The sequence below is a fragment of the Haliotis asinina genome, chromosome 14 (genome assembly GCF_037392515.1).
Source record: "Haliotis asinina isolate JCU_RB_2024 chromosome 14, JCU_Hal_asi_v2, whole genome shotgun sequence".
In the NCBI taxonomy this organism is placed as follows: Eukaryota; Metazoa; Mollusca; class Gastropoda; order Lepetellida; family Haliotidae; genus Haliotis; species Haliotis asinina.
Genome location: NC_090293.1, coordinates 31,155,571 through 31,168,564, shown reverse-complemented (window position 1 = coordinate 31,168,564; position 12,994 = coordinate 31,155,571). Strand labels below are relative to the sequence as shown.

The 12,994-nt window shown below is 39.1% G+C and overlaps 2 protein-coding genes across 2 annotated transcripts; one reads left to right on the top strand and one right to left on the bottom strand.

Annotated features, from left to right (window-relative positions):
- The first annotated feature begins 547 nt into the window (after nucleotides 1-547).
- On the top strand, nucleotides 548-7,378 carry LOC137260757 (uncharacterized). Its single transcript, XM_067798334.1, has 3 exons — nucleotides 548-674; nucleotides 3,842-4,306; nucleotides 6,560-7,378. The coding sequence occupies exons 1-3, from the start codon at nucleotides 548-550 to the stop codon at nucleotides 6,802-6,804; spliced, it is 837 nt and encodes a 278-aa protein (XP_067654435.1). The 3' UTR covers nucleotides 6,805-7,378.
- A 4,704-nt stretch (nucleotides 7,379-12,082) lies between these two features.
- LOC137260756 (ras-related protein Rap-2a-like) lies at nucleotides 12,083-12,727 on the bottom strand. The gene has a single exon (XM_067798333.1). It carries the CDS (start codon nucleotides 12,725-12,727, stop codon nucleotides 12,083-12,085), a length of 645 nt encoding a protein of 214 aa, XP_067654434.1.
- Between the last annotated feature and the right edge of the window lie 267 nt (nucleotides 12,728-12,994).

Here is a 12,994-nt window from a genome sequence, read left to right as displayed (position 1 = left end):
TGAGGATTTGTATAACAAAAGGTCTTCTGTTGTTCCACCTCTTGGAATTTAGCCATTTATTGCTGTTGCCGGCATTGAGCTGGAAAATATATCTCCTTCCCGGCTTCTTTCTTCTGCTCCTTGGCAGTTAGTGAGGCCAGAAGTTTTAGAAATCAGAAACTAACGAATTACCATATAAACAAGAATACAATCAATTAAAAAGTAAATATGTCAATTACAAGCCCTTACAGATAAATCCAATGATAGTGGCGCAGTGGCTTGTCGTTGGATACAGAAATTATCTTCTCGATTACAGGAAAATAGCTCTATCTTTACAGCTGAAGCAAACGCAATACTAACAGCTTTTAAATATATTCAGAGACATCCTAAGCATAAACAATATATAATCTTTTCTGACTCTCTTTCTTGTCTCCAGGCTATTAAAAACATATCTTGTGAACATCCACTTTCAACAGAAATTATCGAGTTATATAATGTTCTTGCTACTGGCCAATGCGACATCGTCTTTTGTTGGTTACACAGCCACGTTCGCATTTCTATGAACAAAATGACCGATCTTGCTGCCAAGGCAGCACTCAACAAATCTGTGACACTACATCTAATTCCATACACTGAGTTTAAAGCTACTATTAGATCTTATATCCGTGAAAATGGAAAAGAAGTGGAATATCCAAGTAGGCGTAAATAAATTGCATGCACTAAAACATTACAATTATTACACCTACTTGGGTAGTCAATCCGAATTTGAAGAGGTCATCATGCGACGATGTCGTATTGGTCATACGAGATATACCCATGTATGCGTATTGAAGTGAGTGAGTGAGTGAGTTTAGTTTTACGCCGGACTCAGCAATATTCCAGCTATATGGTGGCGGTCTATAAATAATCGAGTTTGGACCAGACAATCCAGTGATCAACAACATGAGCATCGATCTGCGCAATTGGGAACCGATGACATGTGTCAACCAAGTCAGCGAGCCTGACCACTCGTTCCCGTTAGTCGCCTCTTACGACAAGCGTAGTCGCCTTTTATGGCAAGCATGGTTTGCTGAAGGCCTATTCTACCCCGGGACCTTCACGGGTCACGTATTGAAGGGTGACGATCCTCCGGTTTGTATCCCATATGATGAAAGAATCGCGGTCAAGCATGTCAAGCATGTCAAGCATGTCTTGTGTTGAATATTCCATCACAAGGGATAAATATTTTAAATCAAGAACTATGAAGGATTTAATTTTATTGCATTGTTAAAAGAATTGGATTTATTAACTGATTTGTAAATAGGTATATATTTTATGATTGGAAGTTTGAATTAGCAACTGGTATTGTTACTGGCTTTGTCTTCGAGGGGGGTTAAAGTACGGAAAAATTATTATCCTCCTGAGAAGGTACGTACGTCCCGAAACATTTCAAGTACATTTAAATTCGCCACTGTTTTAATCGTATAATCGTAGTATATGTGTGTTTCTAATTTTTGGCTAGCGGTGTCTAAATTGCTAACATCTGAAGGGATGGTGTAAATCTAGCTAAGGTCCATGCAGGAAGCAAATGTACTGTAAGTCCCCATAGTCCCTAGTATGGTGACTGTTTTTCGAACCGAAACGAGGTAAGCACGTTGCCAAGAGTAGAGTAGACATTTTCTCTAAGTTGCGCAACCCATCTGCGGTATAGCTTGCCTCTGGCTCACTAAATTGCTACATACGTCTTGGCAGGCTTTCTATTGGAGTATCTATGCAGTCTTGCGGTAGACCTATCCATGTTTCATGAATCACTCGGTTCCAGTCGTCAATGTTTTTGGGCTCAAGTTTCTCAACACAGTCTTTCATAATCTGCCTCACATTTTCTACGGGATTTAAGCCCGCTGAAGCGTCCGGAAAATCTATAACGGTCACGTGATTTGCATCCAGCCATGCCTTTATATGCCTTGACGTATGAACTCTAGCATTGTCCCGCTTCATACAGAGCAGGATTCTGATTGTCCTATTTCTGAGTCTAGGATACCCTGCTGCAAAATATCACAATATACACCTGAGTCAATTCTTCCTGACATTTCCAGCAAAGGCATTGCACCGAGCTTGCCGATGCCTCCCCAAACCATTGCCCTGGGTGAAAACTTCGGAATCATTATTTCGCCATCAATGGCTATCACTTTTTAATAATCCTTTAAAACTGAAATTTGGACTCATCAGTAAATCTGACAAAAGAAAAGTCAAAGTCCTCCCTTTCTCTGGACAGTCTTCTCTCTGTATGGTCGTTAGTCATCATTGGCACTTTTATGGGGACTGTTTTAAATATACCGCTATTCTTGAGAGATCGTCTGACTGTCCATTCTGACACATCAGGTGTTACTTCGAAGCTGCCTTAACTGCAATCTGCTTCGGTGACCACATTGGATATGGCAACGCGCAACACAACGTCTGTCATTAGCCTCCAAAAGCCTGGGACGACCACATCACCTTCGCCTGCATTTAAATCTTTGAAAATTTCTGTAAACAGTGTTCTGATGAAGCCCTGTTAACCTGCAGTAGCTTAACAGATGTGACACCAGATTCATATAAAACGCGAAGTGTACTTTTGCGCTCCGCTTGTGACATCGAGTCTGCTTTGTTGTCAGCTGCTAAGCAACAGGTCACGTGACGAACCAGTAACGAAAGATAACTACATCTACTTACAGATGCAGACGTAAAATATCATCACATCTTTGGCAATATTGGTGGCATTTTTTTCGCAATAACTAAGAAACCAGTGAAAACATTGTTGACATTGCTTACATAGCTGTCTGAGACCAGGAAGTGCTTGCTTTATATGAAAGCATTGTATTTGACCATGCAAGTATAATAGCATTACATAGGTTGTGACAGCTTTATATAACCCTGTCCCGCCCTTTATACTGTTTTACGGCGTCCTTTACTGACAAAGCCATATATTTCACTTCGTAGTATGCACTATACGCTGTATGTTGAAGTATTAATTTCTGATGCTTTTTGAGTAATTGAAAAATAATTCAAATGCAATGTTGTTATGGTCAAGAAAACCCTTCTCTTATGAAACAACGCTGATCCTTTCCATGGTACCATTCTTAGATTCCATCACCGAGCCTCCTCATCTTTCCCCAATTCATTGTTTGTTTGTGGATACTGATGAGACGTCCCTAGAACAAAGAGATGGATCAGTTTTGCCATACGTTCCAAATAACTAAATACAGCCACCATTTGGCTGTTTTAGTCTTCATATTATGATGACATCAATAGAAAATATCCCTTTTCCGTTCCTAGAAGTAGAAATGCAACCTAATATTCCTTCTGCTTAAATAATAACTTGAAGACATAGCCTCAACTCAGATATTGTCCTCTCCAAAATGACATTCATAAAACTCAGAATCGATCTGACAATTTGAACCAAAAGCAGCTACCAGTATATCAGTTTGGTGCATATTTATTATCTCCACACATCCATATCGTAAGTTAATGGCGTTAATATATTATTACTCCGGATAACCCAAACTGCCTATTAGGAACTAGGTGGTTATTGTTAACCCACCGACTACCTATTTTCTGGTCCGTTAACAGAGGCAATTTTGAACAAACTCACCTGCCTAAGGGGAGACCACGTGTATCATATGGGTTCGGGTGTGGGTGAGGAGCTAAATCCTAGAAACTCTGAGAGTCAAGCTGCCAAATATGGTCACCCAACCAAGACCTCGAAGCGACTAACGTTGCATAACTACAACTGATTCATGATCTGAACTCTATGCAACGATGGTGACGCGGTTACCAGCGCAAATATTATTGGCAGAAATGTCCAAGAAAATTATAAATAAGATGCTATAAATATATTTTACAGGTTTCTACTTGCTAGTTTTTGGTTCCTCCACCAACATCAACATCATTACAACCGGAAACACTGTCAGATACAACACACATGACTACGGCGTTGACGTCAAGAACATCTCATCGATTCTCTTCCGGGTCAAGGGATGCCGCGATGGCTGGATCGATCTCTTTGAAGGTCCTGACTTTGCCACTGCCAAGAAGGCACATATTTTGCTCGGAGGTTGGGGGAATCATAAATCTCTAATGCATCCTTGCTCTGGTTGTTCATCTCCGGAATCAGAATGGTTCACCGCCGTTATGAACTGCAATGAGTTGACACCAATGTGGGTCAACTGGACTAGCAGATTGTTCAGCATTGGATACGGGGCATACGTTGGAGAACAGACGTTCCTCTCTACAGATGAACAGAGGGACTTTGATATCCAGTATCTGTCAGTTGGATCTTACTATGACGACATATTTGAGTGGGAATTCGGTAAGTATAATCACAGATCAGGGAAACATAAGTCCTGAGATGTTTGAATGACATCAGAAGATAATTGTATGGATTTCAGGTTCTTTATGTTAAGGAACACGACATTTCGGAGTATATTCTTTCTCCTTCCGGAGTATATCCTTACTCCCTCATTCGCTCTTTAGTTTTACCCGATGAAGGAGTAAAGATATACTCCGAAACCTACAACTCATACTGTATTTTCCTTTTACCCTGAGATTGTGTTGTTGTAGATATTAAGAATTGGAATTAACTGGATCAAGCCACGAACGTTTGATTTACAGTCATCATATTACGTTTTGAATGTTTGTTTCTTAATGTTGCACACAGCAATATTTCAGCTATATGGTGTCGATCTCTAAATAGTCGAATCTGGACCACGATGATCTTCAGCAAAGTGAGCGAGTCTGGACACCTCTTAACATTTTCAAAAACGATAACACCATTGAAATTACCATGCACTTTAATTAGGATAATTGCCTAATTTTGAAAAGTGACAGCAACAATTGATTATTATGTGGCCTATAAATTCGTTATTTAATGTGAGTTTGTGAACTACGATTTAAGTCAAACTAACAAGAAAAACAAATTAAAATGCAGTAAACGTTGCTTTACAACCAAAACAATCAGATTTAGTTGAAATTAACAGTTTCCGGAAAAATCATGAAAACTATATTTCAAAAACTTATTAATGTGGCCTTTTCCATTTTTTGTCAATTGTCAAAGTGAATGGTTTGAAAAGGTCTGAATCTTGACATTCCAGGTCATCATAATTATACATAATTAAGGCTTATTTGATGTGTAAATATCACTTTGGTATATAACATAGTTGTTATTTTTGGTCAAGACTTAATTTAATTGTGTAGTTTCAACAGGAGAGGGATAGCTTAGTTATTTGGGGTAAAAATTCAGTCCATCACATTTCCTTCAAAATATTCTTTCATGAAGAATAGAAAATGTTATAGTATTTGTAAAACTGTCAATGGATAAAGTTCCTTCAACTATAGGTTTTTTAAACTGATGGCTATTCTCTGAACGTTTTTGTAGCATCACATTTGTTTTCAAAATCGGGTGGCGCTTAAGTAATGCACTGATGTATATATAGATCAATCAATGTCTACTTCTTATAATGGAGGCCACAGGCCCATTCTACATTTACATTTGACTACGAGATTGTATATACAATATATACAATAACATGCGGTTCTGATATGTTACAATATGACTGCCTAAGTCACGCAGCGTTGTACACATACTCTGATAGATTCTCCTGACTTGATCCCTGACATTAACATGTTAAATACAAGTTCAGCAGGATTCAAACAGTAGTGTTCGGGCAAAAGTAAAGACCTTGATGTTTTTATACGTTTTAATACAAAAAAATGGTATTCGTCTTTAAAATATCGTTTTTTGACATGCAAGACATAATCTATCAACTTTAGTTTCAATGTGCCAGTTTCAATTTGAAGACGGTGTGAAAAGCATCTAAACTGAGCAAACGCCCTGAATTTTGAGTTCCTTGAAATACCATGCTAAACCAAATGACGATTAAGGTTGAATATTTAGACTCAGAGCTCCTATCCAGGGCTGCACGCCAGTCTTGTTCATAAGATACTTTAAGTCTTTATGCAAACACCGACATAATATTTCTAACAGTAACTGCACATTGTTCCTCCCAAAGATAGCCAAATCTACACACGTAAAGAATATGTTCTATTTGAACGGTCCTGGTACAGCCTAGAACTAGTTTATTACATTTTTCACCAATCAAAATGTGTGTATATATCCCAATGAATAAATACAGTACATTAATTCTTGCTCCTTCATCGCCATGATGAAGGGGCATATACAGCATAAAAAGAGGTTGTTATCCATAAAACGAGTCATATATCCAAGAAGGGTTTGCAGTATGTTTTTCAAAGTATGCAGAGAGTAAATTTGAGACTCTAAACGGGGATAAATAACAAAAACATTTATGGATCGACAACTTCTTTAATGTAATAGATGGTTCGATGCAGATGCTAACATCGTTATCAAACAAACATTGCATCTGTTGCAACAAAGAAGTTGTCCATCCATGACCAATGTTCCTCATCATCACACCAGGTTCTGAATGTCACTTAAAGAAGCTACTCGAACTTCTTTCGCAAACTCCACTCAACGAAATGGGATCAATCGTGTTATTGTAAACATGTAGAGTTGGGTTAATGCTTAACAGTTCTATGCTTTGTTTAGATGGCTACGCCGGGAATTACTTTGAGCGGGTGGTGCCTTATGGTTGGAGTACACGCCAAATGTTGTCTTCAGTGACGGCCTCCTCTATGGTAAACTGCATCAGAAGTTGTCGAGGCACGACCCGCTGCAGATCTGTCAGCTACCAGAGCACAACCAACACCTGTCAGTTGTACTTTGAACGATCACGACCAGTTGATATCCACCCTGACAACACCTGGGAAACTTGGATGAACAGAAACATGTGAAAGACGCTTTCGAAGTCGACACAGGGCAATGAGTCATCAAAATATGTCATCTAGCAATAATGTCATCCAACGGTACAGAGGACTACTCTGAAATACTCTGTGTACAGGCACACAGGCACACGCCCACGCGTAGGCACACACACGCACACAAATCTTGAGACTTGTGATATTGACAAATAGCATTGAGACATGAGTGGCGAACTTCTATAGACATGTTCATTAAGCTGTTCAAATTTTTCTTGTACATAGTTTGCAAAATTCCAGAGGAAAAAGAACTTTTGTTTGTGTGTTCTACTTAATTACTATCTATAAAACTGCGCTTTTATAAGGTAATAGGGTGATAAAAGGTTAAAGGTTCCAATCCTATTAAGAAGGTTTCTTCTTAACACACCGCCGAGGCCAGTCATGTTTTGGTAATAGTGCCCATTACATGACAAAAATCTATGTTTGAATTAACAATCCCTACGGTTTCATGTTGGACAGTCGTAAGCAACAAACCCTGGGTTGTAGTTGTCTGCCAATACACAATCTGAGAAAATGCATACAAAAGATGAGCACCAGTGTACGTCGTCCTTGGATTGTGGTGCCGAATGTGACGTCACACAAAGATGGCGTATAAATTAGCTTACGTCATCACTGCAACAGATTTGTGACAGCACCACTAATTGTTGACCGTTGAAATTTAGAATCAGCACAAGCCAGAACAACGATTTCCCTGGGTCTGCTAGGGTGACAGCTTAATTTCGTGTGGGTTCTTTGTGTAAGCGGTCGACCTCAGTAATGATTACCGTACAGGGTAGTCGTATTACCATACAGTATCGAAACCAGCATAGCAGCCACCTAACCAGCAGTAAGGTGCTTGACAGCCATTTCAACTTGAAAACGTTACACAACAGTTCTCACTCTTACATAACGCCAGTGTTGACTCACGTCTCGGTGAACTGGAGACGGGGTGTGGGATATTAGGTGAATAAAACTCAGACCTTTCAAGAAGTTTGACATTACTCACTGACCAAAAGCAACGACTTCCGGTTACAGTGTGCTGAGAAGGTCTTGTACCTATGAAGAGACATTTGTGCTGCCACCACGGCCACTCTAGGCCGTCACATTCTTAATTAGCTTCTCCTTGAGTTGAGAATATGCCAAGTCTTCTTATATCCCTTGCTTCGGATCGAAAAATGTTTTTCATGTCGAAATATAATATTGCTACCATCAAAGGTACACTCCAATTTCCCCACTTGGTTGTGCTCTCACATTTCCAACTCCACGTTGAACAATAACTCACGTGAAATATTTTTTATTCCTCATTTTAAGCGTAGCTAATGGTATATAATACTGTTCTTCACCTCCATTCCCCTTTCTAGCTTCCGGTTCAACAGAGTGAAGGAACATGAGGGTATTATTCCATATGGAATACTTACAGTTACCTCCCCTGCGCATACCGCGGTGAAGTTCGTGTTGAGTATTATAGAATGTCACACGGTATTATTCCATCGCATTGATGCAGCACGTATAGTTTTCATTGTCTTATAAAGGACAGTGGGTTAACTTGGTGGATAAAGCGCTCGCTCGACACGCCCATGTCCCCCGCTGTCCCCCGCTGTAATGCTGCGGCAGTATTGCTAAAGTCGTAGTAAAGCCATACTCACTATCTCACTCACTGTTACCTGGATGATACGGCATGATAGACAGTGTTTTCATCATAATACGCACTCCACTACCGCTGTATGCTTCCGTGAGGCATTTGTTAGCTTATATATTTTTCTTATGTGCGAATTTGAATGTCGTGTATTTTCTTTTGTCATATTACATGGTTCATCCATCATCCGTGAATTGTGAATTTCCCATTTACAATTCTCTTGTGTCCATATCGTTCATGCAATTAATACATGTTTCTTAAGTCTAAGAAGGCGACGTGTGGAGATGGCATAGCCTAGAGGTTCAAGCGTGCGCTCGTCAAGCCGAAACCTCAGATTCGATTCCCCACATGGGTACAATTTGTGAAGCCGATTTCTGATGTCCCCCACTGTGACATTACTGGAATATTGCTAAACGCGGCATAACACTAAACTCACTCAATATAAAAGGACGTAACTAAGGCGTCTTCACTATGGCTGGAAGGTTGAGTTTCTCACGCTGACAAAAAAATCTAGTTCTTTTCTTGAGGAGACGAGCGTCAACCTGACTATATTGATTGATTGCCGTTGGTAAACACATTCCTCACTGTCGCCGGAACTAGCCCACGACAAAACAGTTTACTTACTAATAAAGTACAGTGAATGCCTCTGGCATCAGTATTGAGGATGTATTGACACAGTAACTGGTAATTCCTGACGGGATACCAGCAAAGTGAGAATTACCCGAGTATCGGAGTAACCAAGCTGTAACACAAGCCTCGTTACAGATTGGTTATTGCTAGTTTATTTATTCACAATGTCAAGGTCAAACGTTTCACTCCTTTACATAATGATTGTATGGAATGTTATCTTTTTTCATAATGTCAAGGTCACACATTTAACACCATGATTGCGTGGAATGTTGTTATTTTTTGTAGTATTAAGAGAAACGGTATATTGAAACACCTCTAGAAATATCATTTGTCCAGAAATATTATTTTCAAATTTCGATTGGATTTGTTAGCCTTATCAGTAAACAGAGGCACACCTTTTCCAATGGAGAAATGTTTAAGAATATATCCACTATGTAACTTGGCTGTAAAAGATGAAATTCACTTTGTAATAAAAATGTAATGTTTAATGTAATATTATACGGAAAGTCGTTTAGTATCCTCTGTTTATCTTAACTGTAATTGTTTTGTGAAATGTCTGTAGCATGTGTGGTACCACGAAGCTCGTATGTAAGAAGACTGGTCATTTTCTCTATGCTGCGCAACCCTACAGTTTATCTGTGGTTGTACGTATGTATACTTGTATTACCTGCATATGGAGGCCTCAAGCACATACACCTTTGACTCTAACTTTGAAATGTTTAGAAAGTAGACAAATGTAACATATATTATATTTGGGTTTGCAATTTCTCAATAAAGTACAGGTTCGAACCAACGCTCTCAGTGTGGGGCACAACATCAGCCGTGTAACAAGCAAAAATACTAGAAGCCGTACTTTACTGAGAAAATGCAACCCCGAATGTGTTACATTTGATCACTTTCTAATGGCATTGTGTATTCGTGGCTTTCGACCGTGTGAGCCATACCAGTTTACACCTATCAGGAGGGTGCACATGCTCATTTTTGGTGTTCCCGTCGTGATATTGCTAGAATATGGATACAAGCGACGTAAAACTAAATTCACTCACTCACTGACAGCAAAATATTTCTTGTTATTCTCCTACCTGTCATTATCTCATATGTTTTTGCTCAGTACCAATACAAGTTTGAAGTTAATATTTATTACCTAAACAGCAGTATATGTTTGAACATGTATTTATGTTCCGAATACCTACATAGCTATTGTAATTTAGATAAGATATGTATTATGTTAATGGCAACACACCTTTTCAATATTTTCAAGAATATACACAGGTAAAATAACATCTGTTTCTATTTGCAATTTATATCTATTCCTTGAAGATCTACATATACTATCCAAAAAAACGAAAAACACAGATGAGAAATTTGTTGGGAAAATGTTGTATTTTCAAACATGTATAACTCTACCACAAATAGACTTTAGTACAAGAAATTTTACACCAGTTTAGAAGAAGGTAATGTCTATACAACCAAGTGGATAATATTAGATAACGGATACGTTGAGCGCGGTGGTGACGACGTAGCATGACCTCGACGTCGAGTTTCCAATCTCTCAGACCAATCTTTTTTCAACCTGTTCCGTACATTTTGACCGAATATCGTCTTAAGTCCAGGTACCCTGGCTGATGTGCTCCCCACTCATTTCGTGAAATGACTAAGAAGGTCAGCTATTTCGCGTCGTTTTGCTTAAACAACAATCAGTATCAATCATTTCGTAAAATTTCACTAGCTTAATGTACAAAAGTGGATCACAATTTCAACATCACTTATTGTCACTAACACTTAAAACTATTGTGACGGCGACTGCAGCACTTCAGCATAGCTTTAAAGCATTTACACCTGCTTGTTTGACATTTGCTGTGTCCAGAGCAGTCACACCTCACAAACCCCCTGTCCACCACACATAGATAAAATGAAAATTCATGAAATGACTGAAGTATATTGGTTGATGTTACAAAAAACGTTAAATGGCCGATCCTGTTAGTCATTTCATTAAATGAGTGAAATGTTTAGACATTTCATGAAATAGTTTTCTTCTCACAATAATATTGCTATAAACAACCTACTGAGTATATATTAGAGGAAGAAGAAAATGTTTATTCGGCATTTGAGGCCACATGGAAAAAAGTACAAACAAACAAACAATGATGTGCAGATGGACAGAAAAAGATAATATAGTTTGTTCATTTCATACAGGCAAGTTACGCTTGAGAAATATTGCAGTAGACTTCAATAGATGTGCATTTGGTGTTAAACGTTTAAATTTTAATCTTGATGGAAATGTATGGTAATAACGAGGTAAATACAGTTTTCTGTGTTCAGAATAGAATGGACACACGTTCTTAGCTTTGAAGAAATGTACAATGTATTTAGCGTCTTGCTGATCTTGTGTTATAGAGTCACGTGTGTAAATCCATTCCGTCACTTTTATGGCGCTTCGTGTCATTTCTTAAAACTTCTTATAGTACATATAGTGAATACGTCAAGCCGGTGATTTTGTAAAATAACTGAAAATTTCAGGGATTTTATACAATTCCTGATTCACTCGCTCGGTGGTTTCACAAAATACCTGGAATCCCTAGGTATTTAACAAAATTCCAGAAAAAACAAGCATTTTGTTTACAGTTGTAAGCCTTAATGTTCAGTTCAACCTAATGATGGGGCTAGAACAAGTCCTGAAACGTCATGAGAAATAAATTCAAGAAGTTGTTATCAATAAGATTTGTCCTGCATTACTACACCAACTTGTAAATGCCTTTGAAGAATCACAAGACACATGCATACACTAAAGATATTAAGGAACACAAATGTCTACCTGTTTCATCGAGATAATCCATGTACGATCTTTTGAGCAAAATTCGCATAAAATCAATGCAAGGATAATTATCTGGGAGCCTATTATGCACTTTCACTAAATATTTTTAAGCATTCTAAATTCCTAAAAGTATACGTACCATTTTCATAATCCTAACTTAACGACTCTAGAGGATGATTTCAAACAATGAGTATTTAATTCGATATGGCCTTCTTCGTTTGGTCAGGTATCGAACTCAGAATGTTTTGGAGGGCGTTGAAGGAGGATATATACTGTATACCTCTGCTCGGTCTTCTCAATCCTTGCTGTGCTTCCTGAACCAGGCACTGAAATATGTTCGACATATCAGAGCCCGCTTTTGCTGAAACCATCAAATGCGGGACAGCCCATCCTGTTTCCATCTGCCTGGGTATAGCCTCGGCTCCCTTGAACCACGAAGATCGAGGTAGATCCGCTTTGGTCTCCACAACAACAACAGGGACTCCAGCCTGCTTCTCGTCGAATATCATCTCGCGAAGTCTCGCAACTTCCCGAAACGATGCAGCATCTTCCACGCTGTACACTAGCACAAAAGCATCACTTTCTTCAATGGTCTTCTGTCGGGGCTCATCAAACTCATCACCGCCAGGAACATCAGTCACGTGCATCTCCAACTCACCCTCGCCCCACTCGTTCTCAAATATGTACATATCGCCACCTGACGGCTCGTAATATTCCAAGAACACGTTTTCAAAGAAGCGATTCAAGATGGCGGTCTTCCCGACCGCTGCGCTCCCCATGATCGCCACCTTCAGTCCGCCGTCATTTATCTCCATTCTTTCCTGTGCTTCCTGGGCCATCACTATGCGCTGTTACTGGACCTTATCAGTCCCGTTTTCCACAACCAACGTTAAGGTTAAACTCAACCTTGGAGAAATTCCAGAAAGCGATGAGTTTTACCAGACTGCTCGAAGAGAATGTTTCCTGTCACAGGAGGGTACGGTTAAATATCTGGTATTCCAACCAATCAAACGCAGTAATGTCAGTCTCCTTACTTTAGAACATTTTGTTTATAACGCGTTTATAACTCGCGAAAGCGTTTCAACAGCTTGCAGATGAAATTGCAA